Source organism: Dendrobates tinctorius, unplaced genomic scaffold, assembly GCF_039654945.1.
Source record: "Dendrobates tinctorius isolate UK_male_01 unplaced genomic scaffold, ASM3965494v1 ptg000016l, whole genome shotgun sequence".
Classification (NCBI taxonomy): domain Eukaryota; kingdom Metazoa; phylum Chordata; class Amphibia; order Anura; family Dendrobatidae; genus Dendrobates; species Dendrobates tinctorius.
This window is the reverse complement of record NW_027361684.1, coordinates 20220065-20240600: the sequence shown is the minus strand read 5'-3', so window position 1 is coordinate 20240600 and position 20536 is coordinate 20220065. Positions and strand designations below refer to the sequence as shown.

General features: G+C 41.5%; 2 protein-coding genes across 9 annotated transcripts in view; both read left to right on the top strand.

The window, feature by feature from the left end:
* LOC141080387 (uncharacterized) overlaps positions 1-20536 on the top strand; it is a 382167-nt gene that overhangs the window by 101201 nt on the left and 260430 nt on the right. The gene's annotated exons all lie outside the window — the stretch shown is intronic.
* Positions 451-20369, top strand: LOC141080686 (coiled-coil domain-containing protein 63-like). Its single transcript, XM_073566074.1, has 9 exons — positions 451-550; positions 5522-5697; positions 7085-7277; positions 10707-10808; positions 12311-12492; positions 15150-15334; positions 17325-17548; positions 17856-17930; positions 20130-20369. The coding sequence occupies exons 2-9, from the start codon at positions 5537-5539 to the stop codon at positions 20367-20369; spliced, it is 1362 nt and encodes a 453-aa protein (XP_073422175.1). The 5' UTR covers positions 451-550; positions 5522-5536.

Genomic DNA, 20536 nt, shown 5'->3' with positions numbered 1-20536 from the left:
CTGTTTCATTTGGTATTTATGCACCTGTGCAGCTGCCATTTTACTTTGGTCCGCTGCACCCTGTATTAGTGCAGATGCATTTAGGCCTGTCTGGTTTGCCCCTGCAGCTTTGCAAGATGATGTGCACTTATTCCTGGAAGCTCTGAGCAATTGGACTTTTTCTTGTGTGCAAGTCCAGTGATGCTCCTAGAAACAATGGATTCACTCCTCTGGATTCCTTTCTTGTCTTTTCTTTGTGGCTCCTCACGGCAACATAGGAAAGCCACCTTGTTTTCCATAGAAGAATTTACAAAGTCTTTCGTTCACAGCTCAGGCACGTGTCGTTCCTGCAGAAATCTCGTCTCTCTCCTCACACACAGAAAAGCAGCCCCTCCCCTCTCCAGTCTGGCAGAAGAAACTAAACAGTATTTACAGCAAGGAAGCACAGAATGTCCCACTGCTCTAACCAAGTGGTTTCTGTCTCTTAAATTGTCTGCTTGTCTCTACGGTCCATAGCAACGCCACCCCCTTACACAAGTACCACGGAGGATCAGACTCTACACCAGGCCAGGTCAGCTTGAAACTTTTTGCTTAACTGTAGTTAGTACATAATGGCCCAATTCATCATTACATTATGGGCCCGATTTTGCTGCTTTATGAGGAGATGTGCTGGGATCAAATGCATGAGCATTTCATTCATGAATCAGGAGCATTGGAGGAGTGGCATACACTTCTGCATGCACCTCATCTCAAATCCTGCTCCTGTTTCTACTGGACTAAGATTCATAGCGTAGCGAAACCTTCATGAAGTTGATTAGCAGCAGACTCCTTGCACCCTTTCCACCCCAGCTCAGCCCACTTTGTTGTAGCTGGGTGAAAATGGTGTGAGAACAGCAAAGACTGGAGCTCAGTGCAGAGGAAATGGGAGCGAGGCGAGTATGTAGTTTTGTCATACTGTATATATTGAGGCTATGTGTGGCTCATACTGTATATATGGGACTGTGTTCACTTGTATATGGGGGGACTATGTGTAGGATCATACTGTATATAGGGAGCTGTGTGTGTGATCATACTGTATATTGGGGGCTGTGTGTGATCATACTGTATATAGGGGGCTATGTGTGGGATCATACTGTATGTAGAGTTCTGTGTGTGGCATCACATACTGTATAGAGGGGGCAGTGTGTGGGATCATAGTGTACACAGGAGGGCAGTGTGTGGGATCATACTGTATATAGGGGCTGTGTGTGGAATCATACTGTATATAGGGGCTATGTGTGGGATCATACTGTATGTAGGGTTTGGTGTGTGGGATCATACTGTATATAGGGGGCTGTGTGTGGGATCATAGTGTACACAGGAGGGCAGTGTGTGGGATCATACTGTATATAGGGGGCTGTGTGTGGGATCATACTGTATATAGACAGGCTGTTAGTGAGATCATATTGTATATAGGGGCTGTGTGTGGGATCATACTATATATTGGGGGCTGTGTGTTAAGTGATACTATTAATATAAAATTATTATAATTAATATATTATTAATAGTGAGCTAATTAATGTCAGCCTCCATGCTCCCTGCTTACCACTTTATGTCCCGTGATATGGAATATGGGACTAGTTTATGGAATGCGAGTGCCGCTTTTTCTGGCATCTTATTCTGCTATATAAGCTGAGCCCCACCATATTCCTATATGAAGTGATACAAGAGGTCTCTGTGCACACTGGTTTAGCTGATTAGTGTGGTGTCACTCTTTTGGAGTTGTAAAAAGCTATTAGTTTATGGATTTCTATCACATATACAAAAAATTTTTTGTGTGCCAACCTCCTAGGACTGGTTCCCAAAGCCATGCACAATTCTTATAAAAAGACTGTATTTGTTAAGCTGCACAAACTAAGACTGTCACATGACCCGAACATCACTTGTCATTGTGCAGCCAAATAAACGGATGAAAAATCACTGCTGTCTGAATGAGCCCTAAGGTGGTTTATAGTTAGGAGTATGTGAGATGTAGATGACTGTAGGATTCTAGAGGCCCCGTCCCATACACATTGGAATTTTGTCCAAATTGCCGAGCTCGGTAGACAGTCTAATGTGTATGGAGGTCGTCCCAACTCTCCACCGACAGGCAGAGAAGATAAACATCCAGCATGTCTGATTTCGGACTGCTGATCCTTTTGTTCTTGGCTGCATAAGCTACCACCAGAGGAGACGACACAGAAGCACAAACCAGAACAAGCGTTCCCGAGTATGGAGTAGTAAGGAGAGACTGCTGCTGGCCAAACCATCGGCTCAGTCATCATTCAGTTGACAGCTATCAATTTATCTATTATGTAAGGGGCCCCCCTAAGCTTGAACCTAGAAATGGTGTTCCCAAATTCTTTTTACCATTGGATATTTTCTACCTTTTAGTGTTTTCCTGCCAGTTTGAATCAGCTCTGCTGAAATAGGTAGAGCCGGAATGGGGCCGGGTGAGGGAAAGGTGCGTGATCATGACCCCCTGTCAAATTCATCAAGAGTGCCAGTGCCAGTCACTGACTGAAATAGCAATTCTGGTGCAGCACGCAGTGGCATGTGCCACTTAATGAATTTAGCGCCTTCTACTCCAGCAAAAACGGTGTGGTGCGAGTGTTCACTATGCCAGTCTTGATTAATCGGCCCCCATGTGTTTGAGAAGAACAGTCCCCTATTCAGACAGCCACTCGCCTCTCCTTCTCTTCATCCTTGTTGGCACATGATCAGTGGCAGCTGTAGCCCCTGACTAGATGCAGCAGCGAAGTGCTGACCAGGCCAGGATAGTGTAGGGGGACCCATTCGGCGGGACATAGTAATCATGGGAGATCTAAAAACAATTTTTTGCATCACAGTTTTGCTACACATTTAACACAAAAAAGGAGTGTGTAACCCGTTTAACTTTCCAGTTCTTTATAATGGTGCATAGTACTGTATATACCCAAGGTCACTACACACATAATAACCCTATGGAATATAGATGTCACTATAACATACAGTCTGGGGCAGCCTAACAATATACATAACTAGCTGAAGAACCCGGCGCTGCCCGGGCATAGTAACTAACTGTGGTTAGTTATAACAAATTATAATTATCCTCCATCCCATAGTCCCTTGCCCATATACCCATCATACATATCCTCCATCCCATAGTTCCATGCCCATATACCATCATACATATCCTCCATCCCATAGGCCCATGCCCATATACCCATCATACATATCCTCCATCCCATAGTTCCATGCCCATATACCATCATACATATCCTCCATCCCATAGGCCCATGCCCATATACCCATCACACATCCTCCATCCCATAGTCCCGTGCCCATATACCCATCATACATATCCTCCATCCCATATTACCATGCCCATATACCCATCATACATATTCTCCATCCCATAGTCGAGTGCCTATATACCCATCATACATATCCTCCATCCCATAGTCGAGTGCCAATATACCCATCACACATCCTCCAACCCATAGTCCCGTGCCCATAAACCCATTATGACATCATCATCACTATGGCAACCGTTGTGACATCATCTTCTACATTGCAATCTGTTATGACATCAGCGTCGCCATGGCAACCATTATGACATCATAATGAGGGGTGTGGCTTGATACACATAACCCAATGGAATGCCGCAGTGGTGTCACAATGAAGGCTTACAGCGTGTACGAAGGTCACAGATTCTGATGAAAGAAGTCACCAAACCTTATAACGCTTACACAGGTAATATATGTAAATATCCACAGAGCGCAACTTTATTTGTTAGTTATGTATGGATATGGCTATTCTTAGTATGCACCTGTTCACACCAGTTTTCTGTTTGGAAGTGATGATCAGTCTTTTGATATTATTAGGAAACTTTCTCTGGGGAAAAATGAACAGCTGAACTATAGTTGTGAAATCCTACAATAAGCTCTCGGCCGGATTCACGGTGCGGCTGCAGTTTAGTTAATGGTCAGGAGAGTGTAACGGTAATACCCCAGTTGAGAATCCTTGGGCCATCGGCCACCACATGTGCACATGGTTTTGGCTGCATATGGCAGTTGCCTAAAATTCAATCTTTTCCGACACGTGACCTTTAATTTAATATGTAGATTTTAGCCTTGATAAAAATGAACTTTGGGAAAGTGCATTTTTATCTTTCATGATTTGTTGTAAACTCAGACCAGGCAGTCTAATGATGGGCCGGATTTAATAACCAGCATTAATCACTATGACACATTTTACAACTGTTTTGTCAAAAAAATTAGTATTGAAACATAGACCCAATTATTTTTTTATTTCTCTTTATTTGAGCAGAGAATAATACAATAAGTAATAAAAAAAAATAATAATCACATTCCACATGATTCTCCCACAACACTTAATGTGTTACACGTGATTGACAGAAATATATATATTGTGCTATTTATCCCAACCATTGTGAACTGTGTATCAGTTGTACTATCAGAGCCATGAGCTCATGTACCCACATAGTACCAACAGCTCGGCTGTCCATGTACATACATGGTACATACATGGTACATACATGGTACATACTAACAACTTGATGAATTCTCTGCTGTGGTATAAAGATCAAGGTAACAGACAGAATCAGCTGTGTTGAAATCCAACTACCTGATCCTTCTCTCTCCAGACATCTGATATCAGGAGAGAATGAAGAAATCCCCTACGCATTGGTAGTTTTACCTGACTGTAAAGGAGTTGTCCCCTACCGGTCACCCCCTTATAAATGGGTCATGAGAAGTAACAAAAAAAATTATAGTAACCCCTTGGACTGCTGCTCCTCCTCCATGGTCAGAGTTGCTTTCCCCATTGTTTTCTGTGATCAACATCCATCAGAGGCGTGACATGAGTGCTGCAGACAATCAGTGGCCGCTGATTGGCTGCAGCATTCACATTTTGTCAAGAGTATAAAGAAATAGTATTTTTTTCAGCTTGGTTTGGATAAAAGCCCCCGTACACATGAAACAGCCGATCGTTCGGCCATCAGCTATCTCTCCCGAGTTCACCATACACAGGAACGTTCAGCTCCGTAGATCTCTTCTGTGTTCTTTATGAGAGAATGAATGCCAGACTCCTCTGATGGTGGCTTAAAAAATAAAAGGATCAGTTGTTGGAAATCTGACATGTCGGATCCTTCTCTTCCGACATCATCGTAGGAATATCAATTCCAATTGTCACTCGGAGTAGATGGTTTTTGTGTCTAGGCAAGAAAAAGACTTACAAGTGAGGGCCAGACTTTTCTGTTGTTGTTTGTCATCATCTTCTGTGAGGACTTGGAAGTCCCCCATACACATTAGGCGGGTTCAGCCAACATTAGTCTAATATGTTTGTGGGCCTTAAATATGAGCATTGCAGCTGTTCGGCGCTCAGTGATTGGCTGCATCACTCACGAGAAGTCCCTCTTTTATGTTGGTCCCACCAGACAGGCGGAGGATCCAGTGCTGATTCTTTAAGTTTTTTTTCTTACGCAAATTGATAACAACTCCTATATTCATTTCATATCCAGCATTCAAAGATACAAATGGAGAAGAAGCTCAACTGGCACTTACCAAGCCTTGGTAAGAATAAAGATGCCGAACCCACAGAAAGGGATTTAAAAATATTAGAAGAACATTATAGAGCGGCTGAGATCATGAAAGCGTCCTTCAGAAAGCAGACAGAACATCATCTTCTTAGTCAGCAGTAAGTTTGATTGTCTCCGTTTCACAGACATTGTAGATCAATTCTATATATAAAATCAATTTCTTCTTCTGAGATTAGACACTTTTGTGGGAATTTGGATAACAGTGATATCTCTATGGAGCCAGATATGTCACATGTGACATCATTTAAGTCAGTTTCTGGAGAGAATATAGTAAATCTTTTGGGATGTTGAGGACTCTCCTTTCCCACTAAAACCCCCAAATTTTGTCATCAGATTAGAAAAGTCGATAGGGTAAAACAAAAATCATAAAATGTGCACGTTTGCTTAAAAAAACTTAAGCCCTTATTAAAATTCCCCAATTGTTTTAAATAGGGGAATAATCTTCAGTCTCAAGAACAATGCTAGATTGTGATGAAATCTGGAAATGCGCCTCAATATCAGGTCCTTCTCATGTATTGTACTATTATAGAAGAGTTGTCTCATTAAGACAACCATTTAAGAAAAATGAGCTGATCCTGGCCTCTCGAATTTCCAGAGGTGAGGTCTGGTGTGATCCTAAAGAGAACATCTAGGAGACATATAACATTACATTCTGCTCATTCAAATAAACTTGCCAATGATATTGATGGATGACTGGACTTCTGTTCTTGGTCACAGAGTCCCAGGCAGGTACGGACTGGGGCTGAAATTCAGCCCTGACATTTGAAAACACACAGGCCCATGTTGTCCTCGTCCCCAAGCACCAGATGGGATATTTTACTAATCTTACCCTGTGTGGAGGAAAGCAAGATTTACTACAAGACCAATATTTCTAATGATACCTCCGTCACAACTCTTAACAGAATGGGTGTCTTGAGAACACTGATTCTGTTAACAACATAGCAGACAAGGTGGCCCACCACCAGTCAGGCTCTTCTGGCATTTGCCAGATGGCCAGTCCGGCCCTGGTCCCAGGTGAGAACCACCTTCTATTGCATCCATATGACTGATGGGGATGGCAGGTCATATAACATAGTAAGAGAACACTCAGTTCCCCACGCCAATACTTCCATGGTCTCCACCAGGTTAGGTACTTTTTGAAGACAAGGGAAGCGTGACTGCAGTGATTGGCTGGGTCTCTATACTTCCTGCTCTGTATGGACAGACATGTCTACTGCAATCAGTGATTAGCCGCAACATCACATGACAGACACTGTTGGCATCCAACTGTCCCAATTGGCTACAATGGGGTCACTAGACTTGGATTGTAGTGTCTGCCCCCAGAAATAAATAGCCCATCATTCTGCACTCTTGTTCCAGCCGTCTTTATAAGGAATCTGTGATGCATGATGCAGACAAAGCCTCTGACTCCGATGTGAACCGAGCATCAGTCATCACATATAACAATATATTTATACAAATGACCAAAACATTGTATTATTATAGAACTGAAATAAATCTGCTTAAGGAGCAACAGAAAGCAATGGAACTTTCCAAATTGTGCAGAGGATCTCAGCAATGTATTCTGAAAGATCAAGAGAACGCCAAAAAGCTTTGTGAACTGGCAGAAGCGCAAGACCAACATAACCGTCTTGTAGAAGAGCAGAAGAAACTGATAAGTGACCTGAACATGAAGGTAGTGTGTGCTATTGTTTATTACCGTAATGGAAACCTGTCATGAGGATCATGCTGCCCGAACCACAGACTCAGACGCCGACTGCGCGATTGCAGCCAATTATGGTTTTGTCTAAAATGTTGCTGTAATTCAGATTATACACACTTTAAAAAGCCGTCCAAGGACTGTGACTCAACTGACTAAACCAATATGGACCCTGGCCACCTTCGCCCTCCCCAGTCTCTTTGAATGACAAGTGGAATAGGGAGAAGGTGGCTGGAAACTTGCCATGGACTAGTCAGTCAACATCCATAGAGGCCGAGTCATCACAGTCACAAAAATTTGTAAAAAGTGTTGAAAAGTCACAAAAATGTTGTGCAAGTTTTCACGTCAATTTGAATCAGCCATGCCAAAATTGGAGGAGCTGAGAAGGAGCCAGGATGGTATTGGCAACACCCTCCCGCCCAATTCATCAAAAATGCCCTCATTTCTGGCGCGGCACACAGAGGCACATGTCACTGAGAAGGAGCGCTAAATTCATTAAGGGGCATTGTCCTCTTCATGAATAAGGCTCCTTTTGTGTTCCACCATGATCGGCGTTTTGTGAGCGAGTGCTATGCTTGATGAATCAGTCCCATAGTCACTGCCGGCTTTTAATTCCGAGTGTATTCGGAAACACTGCAGCGTTTTGGAGTAAAACATACCTGGCTGTAATTGCGCAGTCGGTATCTGATTCATGATCAATATGATGATCTCATGACAATAACTAGCTGTACACAGAATGACCACATACCATAACAGTAACCATTTCCTATGAAAGCCGACATGTGCCTAAAATGATGTAAAATGTTTGAAACTGTGTACATGTACAGTGACATGTAAAAGTTTGGGCACCCCTGGTCACATTTACTGTTAACATGAACAGTTAAGCAAGTTGAATATGAAATAATCTCTAAAAGGCCTAAAGTTAAAGATTACACATTTCCTTTGTATTTTAGGCAAAAAAATATATTGTCATTTTTTTACCTTTAAAAAGGGAAATGCAAAAGTTTAGGCACCCGTGGAGATGTGTGTGCTCAAATAACTTTGACCAAGGCTTCAGACCTTAATTAGCTTGATAAGGTTATGGCTTGTTTGCTATCATCGTTATGAAAGGGCAGGTGATTCAAGTTTCCCATCTTTATAAAAACCCAACCTCCTCTAACCTTGTGCCAAAAACAGCAGCCATGGGTCCTTCTACGCAGCTGCCTAGTACTCTGAAAATGGTGGAGGCCCACAAAGCAGGAGAAGGCTATAAGAAGATAAGAAAGCGTTTTCAAGTTGCCCTTTCCTCAGTTCAAAATGTTATTAAACATAACATGAACAGGAACTACATTTGCCAGCGCATGCACATTTCTTTTTTTCGGCTTTGCCCGCAGTTGAGCAAAGTGTATTGCGCAGGCGCGAAATGTAATATTTCTGAGCAGGCGCAAGATGTCACACGGCGCAAGAGGTGTTATCCATGCAGTAGGACAGCGAGCAACAGCCAATGGGAGTGATGTAGAGTCCCAAAACCATGCCCTTTGGACCAGATTGAAAAGATTACCATACAGAGCGGGAGACATTAAAAAACGTGTTCATGAGTATACAAGGGGAGTCAGGGGGTTCTGTAAGGATGTAGGGAATGCATAGCAGACACTGAATAGGGCAATATTTTTAGCTAATATATCACAAAACTGGTGATAGATACCCTTTAAGAAATGGCAGTTAAGAGGAGTAGTGGAGGTTAGGATAAGGTCTGGAAGACCAAGCTAAATCAAATCAGGCAAATCAGATCCCCGTTTGACTGCAAAAGACCTTTGAAATATATATCAGAATCTGGAGTTGTGGTACTTTGTTCTACCTTTCTGAGACACCGGCACAAATATGAACTTCATGGAAGAGTCATCAGAAGAAAACCTCTCCTGCATCCTCACCATAAGTATGCAAAAGAACATCTAAGCAAGCCTGATGCATTTTGGAAACCAGTCCTGTGGACCGGTTAAAATAGTACTTTTTGGCCTGATCAAAGATATGTGTGGAAAAAAAGGCACAGAAATTCAGGAAAATAACATCTCACCAGCCATTAAGCATGGGGTGGATCAATCATGCTTTGGGGCTGTATTGTAGCCAATAGCACAGGGAACATTTCATGGATAGAGGGAAAAATGGATTAAATGAAATTTCAACAAATTCTAGATCATAACATCATCTGTAAAAAAAAAACTGAAGTTGAAAAGAGGATGGCCTCTACCAATGGATAATGATCCTAAACACACATCAAAAGGCGCAAGAGACTACCTCAAAGGCGCAAGCTGACAGTTTTACAATTGCCCTCACAGTCCCCGGATCTGAACATCAATGAAAATCTGTGGCTAGACCTCAAAATAGCAGTGCACACAGGACGACCCAGGAATCTCACAGAACTGGAAGAATTTTCCAAGGAAGAATGGATGAAAATCCCTCAAACAAGATTTGAAAGACTCTTGGTTGGCTACAAAATACGTTTACCAACTGTGATACTTGCAAAAGGGGTTGCTACTAGATACTAGCCATGCAGGGAACCAAACCTTTTGCATCAGCCCGTTTTCCACTTTGTAATTTTAAAATGTAAAATGTGAAAATATATATATATATTTGCCTGAAATACAATGTGTCATCTTTAACTTTAGCCCTTTTAGAGATCATTTCATCTCCAACTTGCTTAATTGTTCACAATAACAGTAATTTTGATCAGGGGTGCCCAAACTTATACATGTCACAGCAAACGTAACACACATAGATACAGAACACATTACAAGCAAGCAAAACACTGTTTTGAGGCAGGCCAAAGATCATATAACTAGTGTACCTGATTATCGGCCGATCTAAACAGGCTCCTGATCACCCAACGAATGATCAAAACACTCGTTTTCTATTTACAATGAATTTTAGGTAAACTGTAAAATTACTGTTTTGGGCATCATACCATGCTGTGCAAACAGGACATGTGCTACTTTTCTAATGATGTTATACTGTATGTACACAGAACGATCAAACTATTGTTCTGTTCATGTAGAAGTGTGGTCTAAACAGGCTGCTAAGTGACCAATTGGCCTGCATCAGCCGATCAGCGGTCGTTTAACGGCTGCGTTCGGCATGCGTCAATGTGCCCATATTCTGCAGGAAGGGAGTTTTTAGGGGCAGATACTGGACACTGAAACATTGCAGCAGTAAGGCTATAATGGATGGACGGGAGGCTACAAGAAGCTTTACATGAACAGTGGAAGGAGAGGGCACATTAATATAAAAGAGAATGTGCCCTCTTTCCCCAATGAACACACTTTGCTTTGGCAAATGTCTCTGGCACGTGTCACCTTTATTTAACAACCAGTAATCACCTATTCACAGGCCAAATGCAACATGTTAACTCTAATTTACGATAATTTATTACAGATAAAAGAAAAAGAAGAAGAAATTGTACAACAGAAAAAGGCAATGTCCAACACTAAAACCTCACAAGGACGTACTGTTCAGCTGGAAAATGAACTGCAACACGTATGTATCCCTTCTCTTCTCACACTGTACTCCCAGCATATGGTCTGCTCTGCCTACACCAAGGGCAGTCTGGCAATCCCATAACCTCTACAACCCTTGTCTATATATAGCATAGCTGGGAAGGACAGGTTTAAATCCCAGCTCTGCAGTGTCTGTGTAGATACACCTGTGGGGTTTTGCTAAAAAAAAGGAAGTAGCTTCATGGAGTGTCAGTCTCCTGAGGGAGGCTCAGTCTGCTGGGTGAAGCAGAGTCAAGTGTGCTGCTGGTGAGTGATAAGCCAAAATGTGAACTGTAGCTGAGAGAGACAAAAGCTTCATTGTCTGTGTGAATGCTACCTAACTCCTAATGGTTAATGCCTACCAGAGAGAGTGAATCCCAGCAATATAGTGTTTAATGTAGTCTAAATATATTACGCCCTAGATAGGGCTGCAACGGACATAGCTAAAGTGTAGGCCCGGACATCACAGGGATTTAAAGGAGGAGGCAAGAAAAAGGTTAATAGCTATTTCAGCTAGGAAAGGATTAATAGTTATTTTTGTATATCCACAAAAGAAAGTTAGGGAGCGTGGGGTTTGAGTTTAGGTCGCTTGAGATAGGATTCTGTTTAGGAATGCATAGGAAGTTATGTGAAAGGGGGTGGGGTATCTGAGGTACCTTAAAATGAAAAGGAGGAACTGTGGATCTTCATCTTACCTTGTGGATCGAGGAACAGTGAACCATCAGTCCTTATGTTATGCCCCTTTTCTTCTGCTATCATATAAATTCTGGCGGTAATGTGATGGTCTTTGGTTGTTTAATATCATGTCATAGCAGCAGGAGATGAAGAGGTCGAGGATGGCCTTGGTTAATGGAGATAGCATTACATAGATATGTTGACCCTTCATTATTGAGTTATGGTTTAGTTCCTGCTGGGACGGTTCCCGGGGAACAGAAATGAGTAGAGCTGACAGCACCATGACATTAGTCCACCCTGAGTTGAAGCTCTGTGACTTAGTATTTATTCTGGTGCTGTCCATTGGTGTCAGGCCATCCAGTATCTCCTAAGAAAAGAAATTGCATTTATGATGTATGTCGCATGTGCTGTGGCTATTTCTTTCCATGTCCCCCAGTGTTATGTATTAATTGTTAAAGCTATGTTAACGCTATTTCTATGAATTCACATTACAAGTCCATACGGAAAAGAGTACCAGATTCCGCTATCCCACATCTAGGAACATGGCAGAAAAATGGACACTGCACAGTATACCATTTTTTACAATGGGAGCTAAAGGCTTATGTATTGCACTATATGCCATATGTTTGATGCTGTTGTCAGAGGTGTACAATGTATGTGATGTATCTGGAAAGCTCCTCTAACAGAAGCAAATTAAGAAATGCGGATAGAGTTTAAGGCCAGCAAACTCAACGATATATGGGAAAAACCTTACTTTTGAGACCAAACTTTTGGTTATTCATAAAGTGTGAACAATCAATTAGAATATTGTGATGTATCTTAACACAGGTTACTCAAAGTTTTAATGTGATCAAAACTGAAAATGAAAAACTCAAGGAGAGTATTAACCATCTGCGCTTCAAGAAAGCAAAATATCAGTACCTGATTGATAAAATGCACCAGAAGATTACCCATCAGAAGGCCCTCACCGAGAAAATGCACGAGAGGATCACGTCCATGCATAATGAAAAGTAAGTGACCTCTATCTGCTAAAAACAAGAGCATGGACAGCATCTCCAAAAAATCATACATTGATCTAATGCCGCTTGGTTCTTAGCTTAACATGCTGATCAGACTGTATGGCGCCCACTGCCACGTCACGGCGACCCTTAGTGAGTACTAAGTTTTATCGCCTTAAAGGAGCGGAGTTGTGCGCTAACCACCATCACAGCGACAATGCACCAGCAGGGCGGGTGGCCTGGTGTCTCACAGCACCCATGATGGAAAATAGAAAAGACAAAAGACACATAGCGCGAGCTCATGTGTAAGATCTTAAAAAGAATTGTTGTTCGTAACACTGTCTTTATAAGAGTTAACCTGAGCTGGAGTTTCTCTAAGGCCCCCTTCACATGTATGTGTTTGCGGTACGTGTGGCATCCATTTTCATACTTACCGGAGACACGTATCCACATGTACCCATTATAACCTATGTGGCTGCTCACATCCGTGTTACGCACATGCAGACATGTCCATTTTGTACTGGCAGCTCAGATGACATAGACCAATAAAAGTCTATGGGTCCATGTGACATGTACTGGAATAGAATGCAGAATTGAAATTACTGTTTTTTATGTGTTAAAGATGTGCAAAGATAATAGATAGATATCCGTCATATGTATAATTTCACAACCCCATAACACATTATAAAATTGCACCCTTTAGTGCCTTGTATGTAGTGTTTATTGTACAGCTTTGTATTAACCTAATAAATAATTAAATAAATGGGAAAAAAAACACTTTGGGTAAAGCAGTCAGCTTTGAGCTGATATTTTCAGGCTAGGAACGTCCATGATTCTTGATTCCTTCCCTGCCTAAAAATACTGTCACACATCCACCCCAGAAGTGGCGCATCGCACGAGATACTCCAATTTTGGTGTTTTGCCTTCGTCTTGGCTCTTCCTGATTCTCTGGTGGCAATCAGGGTAATGGGGCTTGGGGTTGATATCAGCTGTGAAATGTCCAAAAACACAGCTGACATCAAGCCCTGGTGTTAGCAATGGAGAGTTGTCTATCAGACACCCCCATTACTAACCCAGGAATTAAAAAGAAACAAAAAATAAATACTTTATTTAAATAAACACTCCGACACTTTCCCTGGTTCACCATTTTATTAAATTTTTTAAAAAATCCCACGCGGTGCAACGTAGTTCAGCGAAGAGAAACCTGAAAAGAACATATACACAAAACACAGAGAAATAAAACAGAGACACTGTCACTCATTCACCCTCACAGGAGAATGTTACTGACATCACCACTCTTCAGAATCACCGGGTCTCGCACAACACTGCGTACCTAGAAGTGGATGTTTGCAAAGCCTATGGAGCGTCAGAACGAGGATACATAGGTTTGTACGGAGGATTCACTGGACTTCATTGGACTCGCTTGGACTACGTCGGACTTGCATGGGAACATTTTTTTTAAAGTGTTGAACCAGGGAAAATGTCTCGGAGTGTTTATTTCCATAAAGAATTTTTTTGTGTGTGTTTCCTTTTTTCCTGGGTCAGTAATGGGGGTGTATGATAGACACCTCTCCATTACCAGCACCATGTTTTCATGTCAGGTGTGTTTTTGGACAATTCTCACCTGACAACAACCCCAAGCACCATTAGCCCAATTTCCAATGCACCAGGGCATCGGGAAGAGGCAAGGCGAACCGCCAGAAATAGGACATCTCATGTGATGCTCCACTTTTGGGGCGGTTGTGGCTGATATTTTTAGACTGAGGAGGGACCAATAACTATGGACCTTTCCAGCCTGATAATAAAAGCTCTTTGCTGTCTGCTTTACATTTGCTGGCTATCAAAAATGGGGGGACCCCACGTTGTTTTTATTTGTTTATTAGGTTAATACAAAACTGTACAATGAACTCCATATGCAAAGCACTAAAGGATGCAATTTGATAATTTGTTGTGGGATTGTGAAATTATATATCTGATGGATATATATATATTTTTCTATCAATCTATTTATCTATCTGTTTATCTATTTAGTATCTATCTATTATCTTTACACATTTTTAACACATAAAACACAATAATTTCCAGAATGCATTTTATTCCGGTACATGTCACACAGATAGCATACGGACAGGACCCAGATGGTACACAAGTACACATGGATGGCACACGGATGGCACACAAGTACACATGGCCAACAGAAAACCACCCAGAAAGTAAAAACGGATTGTCTCTTGCTATGTTTGTTTAAGTAGACAAGTGAAGGGGCCTTACACAGTATGGAGACCGCTGCTCTGGGTCTAATTCGGATTTGTCCCATGTTGATACGATGAATAATTGAATGGATAGTGGAAAGGGGAATAACATTACTTGCACTGATAGCCTTGAAAAATAGCCTGGACTCTATTGGAAGCTTTTCTTTGCCCATGGGTTTTGCAGACTAGCGCAGACTCCATGGTCATGAAGCCTTCAACCTGGAGTGTGCACCACTGTGCAAAACCTTTGAGAACGGGAAAGCTATCCACCAAGTCTGGGCTATTTTCCCAGGTGAACAGCACTAGTAATCTTGATCCCCTTTCAACTTTGTATTTCTGAACTTCACCATCACTATAATCGCAGCACTTGTGGGACTAAATTATCAAACTAATAAGTGTTATGTCATAATCTTATAGAACTGATATCCAGACAGATGTCCTGACCATTAAAGACGCAGCAGAAAAAGAGTCTAAAAAATATGATATAAAGATTGAAGAACTTAACAGATATCTCGACCATCTGAAGAAGCAACAGCAATTTAATGAAGCAAAATTGTTTGATCGCTCTTCAAAGGAAAGGGAGCTGCAAAAAATGAGACAAGGTAAAGTTAGGCATAGTCCGTCATATGTTTGATTGATTTATATAAAAACCTGAGAGAACACCGCAAAAAAGGTGGAGTGCATACCACCATAAAGCCGGGGTCACACTAGAGATGAATACGGACGAGTGCTGTGCAATAAAACATTACATAGTACTCGAACCAGTCTTCATCTGTGGGGCCGCTCACATCAGCGCTTTTTTTCTTGGCCGTATTCAATGGGCGAGAGAAATCACCGCATGCTGCGTTCGTCACCAACACTCGGCCGAGTCTCGGCGCACTCGCACCCATATAAGCCTGTGGGTGCGAGTCACACAGCGCACATCACTCGGATATCATCTGAGTGTTGTGCAATATACACTGACCCCGGGAATGGAGGAGATGGAGAAATTCATTTCTCTGCCTCCTCCGCAGCTGTGCTCCTATCCTCTCTGTGCGAGAGCCTCGGAGCACAGTAGCATGACACTCGGATCCCGCTCGCAGCAGAGCAGGAGCCGAGGGTCATTAGCATATAGCATCGGATGCCATACGCTAGTCTGACCCCGGCCTAACACTGCAACTCACGGTCAAATATGAAGACAGCGTGAGGTCATGAGGTGGTGCGAGGTAGAATAAAACATAACTTTTACTAAATTGTTTAAAATACAAAAATGCTGCCTATAAACAAAATACTATCTCAAACAAGGTGAATACAAAAGTGTCTAATCTTATAATCAAACGCTGATAGAAACATAGGGTCAGAAAACAGGTCATGAAAGTCCAATCCTGAGATGTGAATTGAACAAAATCACACCTGGAATCAATCTACTAAGAGGATAGTGACCCATTCAATGACCCATGTGGCCTTGATCATATTGTATCATGAGATTCCCGGACAGTGATCCAGGTAGGACACCAAAGAAATTCATTGATCATAAACTCATAAGCTGTAATGAGCCATCATATAAGGTAAATAAGACAGTGGTCTAACAGTCCTAACATGAATGTAATAACAATAGAGACAGTGGTCAACTATTTTCAATGTGGTTAATGTTCTTAGACAGTGAAACATCCCTTCATCATCATATACTGTAACTCATTGTGTATATAGAGAACTAGACAAAGGAACGTTGTCACCCATACAGATGTTACGCCAAGTATGGACGGGAGCCAGGACACTTTGGTTCTTTGTTTTGGTCAATAAGGTTCAGACAAAAAAAGAGTGAATCACCCTATAGATTCCTATATTGGGCTAATGGGATCTGACATCCCATTCCCATAAAGCTCCCACCCAGATAAAGGCAGTCCACGTCAAGCCCTGGATAAAAAGCCCTGCACTCTCCCTCGTTGCGCCCTACACGTTTCTTTCTCTTTGAGTATTTAAGGGACCATTCGCACCTATGACATTAGTAGAGAGACAGTTCTTTGTGCAAGAAAAAAATGTCTCAGTCCTTCCTTGCAGCGCTATCTCATCAACACTTGCAATCAGAAAGCGCTTTTTATCCAGGGCTAGTTTTTTTAACATTCTAGGACAAGTTTCTGTCATTATAACAAAACAGCGCCCATTTTAATTCTAAAAATGAGTATGATAAAATAAGTGTGATTTGCTTTTTAGAGGTAATTCGGAATGTATTTTTAATGAAATCTTCTTTGGTTATTTACATTTTTATATTCCAAAAGAAGAACCTATAAAATGTTGTCTCCAAATCACTGATTATCATCTGCCCACATGATCATGAGAACAGCAGTGCATCGCTGCCTCATAAAGCAACGGAATAGGTGATAAGTTGTAATTATGGGACAACTGATTCTGCGGTTACTTTTATAGGGCCAGCCAAACTAAGAGTGCATAAAATATCAGCTGCTGTGCCCCTCTGGTAGATCCTATAACTCCACTCTACAAGTAGAGATCTCAGACAGGCCTGAAAAATATTGAGAAAAATACTGAAAATGACCAATAGGCCAATACAATGCTAGGCCTTGGCTCAGTAATTAACAGTACATCTTTTTGTAGGAAAAAGACTTGAAGAAGTGAAAAAGCACAACCAGGGAATCATTGACAACTACAACTCCATCTGTGAGAGGCTAAGACATATATTTGGACAACAGGATGTAGACCTCGACAAGATGGCAAAGCGATATATGTTGAACGACATGAAAATGTACTCACTTTTTACATACGTCAACGAACTGAATAATGAAGTGGAAGAGATTAAACAAGACATCAAATCTTCTGAGGTGAGAGTTGTCTGACCAGTGTCACCTCTTTCAGGAACACTATTGGGGGTTTTTCACTTTGTTTTTGTGTATGAGGGTGATCAATGAGTGGAACAGGCTGCCACGAGAGGTGGTGTGTTCTCCTTCAATGGAAGTCTTCAAACAGAGGCTGGACAGACATCTGTCTGAGATGGTTTAGTGAGTCTTGCATTGAGCAGGGGGTTGGACACGATGACCCAGGAGGTCCCTTCCAACTCTACCATTCTATGACTCTTCCTGCCATTGTGTGAATATCTACTCATTCTTCTTGTTTTTATTGTTCATCCAGGATGAAATTTTAAATTTGGAGTCTTGCTACAAAAACCTGTTGGATGAGCAACTCGTCAGGCAGAAGGAATTAGAGGTAAGAGATTGTTATTATGGAGGATTATTGGGGTCTCTTCCCTCCAACTAGACTGCTAGACTGCTCAGGGTCAGTATGGAACGGTATGGATATGCCGATATTTCAATATATGACGGGATCATGCTTTGTTTTTTCAGAAGGAACAGATATTGTGGCTTGTCTGTCACAGACCGCTCTTTGGATGGTTTAATAGCGCATTACCTTCCACCACTCATAGACCTACAAATGATTGCCCGATTTAAGCTTCATTATAGTGGTATTAGATCTGTGTTAGAAAGCACCTTTGTATACTGATAGCTATTCCTTCCTGGTAGTGCCGCATCCAGCGCCCTATATACAGTCACGCTAGTCCATGCTGATGTCCACTGCTGATATACCAGCCCCGGGGCCGTTGATTGATGCAGATGATGGTTATTATAGCATCCACATCCTGCTGCAAGATTTTGCATTGTGCAGCGTAGTAATCATACAGGGCAAAAATGTAGTCAAAATCCTGGGCCTGAATCATACACAAAATTGTATATCAAAGAAGGGGGGAGAGAAAATGCCAGACATTAATGCCGTCTAAATATATCCGCTAATAAATTATATAATTGGGGAATTAAAAACATATAAAAAGAAGGGACTAAAACAGAGGTGACATGGTAAAACATGTAAGGAAGTGGCTATCGCACTACACACAGCTCCTTGCTGGCTTAGTAGATATTTGGATATTCAGCATCCCTGCTTTTTCTGCTGTAGGTGTAACAGTGGTCAGAATAGTGAGCTCTGTATCACCCCGCCCACACCCATGATTGGCTGATCCCTTTGTACACTGTACATTGTCAGCAAGCTGCCAATCAGTGGTGAGGGCGGGATTACACAGATTAGCCTGACTGGCCTGCACATTACAGCTAGTCATCTAATGATAATCTCCTCCTGATAAAATACTGATTGTATCGAAACTACAGCCCACTGCTAAGTGACACATCCTTGGAATCAGTGTCTCAGCCCCCATATCATGATGCTCTCAGATTAAATAGAAAAAAAAACTGCTGACCTATTCCATTAGCCCAGAAAAAGGTGCCATCTTCAAATTGTATTAGCGGAATAATTTCATAGGTGAAGTTTTTCTTCCAAGGTTTCTCCCAATCCCTATTTGAATTATGTATTTCCAGATTAGATTACAAGGTTAAATGGAATCTGTCAGCAGATTTTTGCTACCTCATCTTTGTATCACTGTGTAAACTATCAGTGTTCTTAGATGAAGCATGTTGCAGAGCTCAGAAAGCTGCCCCCTGCCCACACCACAGCTTTCTGTGTACATTGACTATTGACAATGAGCTACTTATCAGAGGAGGGGTCGTGGTCAGACCAGGGCTCGCGTGCACTGTAGTCCAGGCATTAATAATCTCCTGATGATGATACCTTCATTGAATGAAAACAAAAGCACACAGCCCAATAAATGACACATAGCAAAAACCTGCTGACAGATTCCTTTTTCTAGATGGTAAGGACTGCCTTTACTTGAACGATGCACAGCATATGGTATGTGGTATCGGTCACCATATTGTGTATGACTAGTTTGCCCCATGGTCACTCATATTACTGTATACAACACATACATAACCATTAAATCACTTCAGATTCCAGTTTAAAATCATTACTGATTTTAATTGTGTCATTTGTTTAGAACAAAGTGACTTTTCAATGATCACTGGACGTAAACTCATCGAGCATCTGAAGGCTGGATTCCAAATCACCCAAAAATCCAAGTATAAAAATGAAATCACAATGTTGCACTAAGCATCTGTGCTTGGTTTGAACAGTCATTTTGTGCTGACAGATGCTTCCTTTGAATGTTCCTTTTTTTTGCATGATGATAATGGTATTTGCATTTAGAAATATTATTTTTGTTGCACATATATTAATTAGCATCTAAATCCTCTTCATTTTGGATTTATATTGGATGTCTTTACCTTCTTGTATACATAGAAGTAAAAATATATCAACCAAAGGTAAAAAAAAAAAAAAAAAAGTCTCAACAGTCTTAACAAACCGCAATACTGCTTTTTTTCTTGGGAGTGGTTCAGACAATGACAACATGTGAAAAACTCTTCCTGCTATTCTAAAATCCAGGGATTTGTGACTCATGTTAGGAAGCTCATTTCTATTGATAAACCGACTCATATCTCTTCTTCTTATGTGAAATTCTTGCAGGAAAAATTGCAGAACATTTCTGAAACAACAGAAAAATATAAAATTAAATACAGCGAAATGAGTAGAGAACTTTTACTAATAACATCGGCCGCTGAGGATTTGGTGAACAATCTGGGTTGTGACATATCATCAATGGAGAAGAAGCTCGGATTTGAGAAATCCACATGTCAGGAGAAATTACAGTATTTCAGTAAGTATTGTGTAATATACGACCCTACTGAAGAAAGTGAGACGTTATAAAGGATTTGCTGAATCATTTGTCCCATATTATAGCAGAATCGGACGCAGACAGAAGAGGCCCAGGTGCAAGAACAACATGTGGGCCCTTCGCAGTCCAACATCAATTACACCTGCCTTGGAGGTGTGAGGGGTGCTAGGGCCATAGTCGTGGCTGACATAGATTGCTC

Bases quoted from the DNA above. Each gene is read 5' to 3' on its own strand.
- LOC141080686 (XM_073566074.1), top strand. From the start codon at position 5,537: ATGGAGAAGAAGCTCAACTGGCACTTACCAAGCCTTGGTAAGAATAAA. The intron at 7,278-10,706 runs GTGTGTGCTATT...AATTTATTACAG, and splicing joins GTGACCTGAACATGAAGGTA to ATAAAAGAAAAAGAAGAAGA. The intron at 12,493-15,149 runs GTAAGTGACCTC...ATAATCTTATAG, and splicing joins ACGTCCATGCATAATGAAAA to AACTGATATCCAGACAGATG.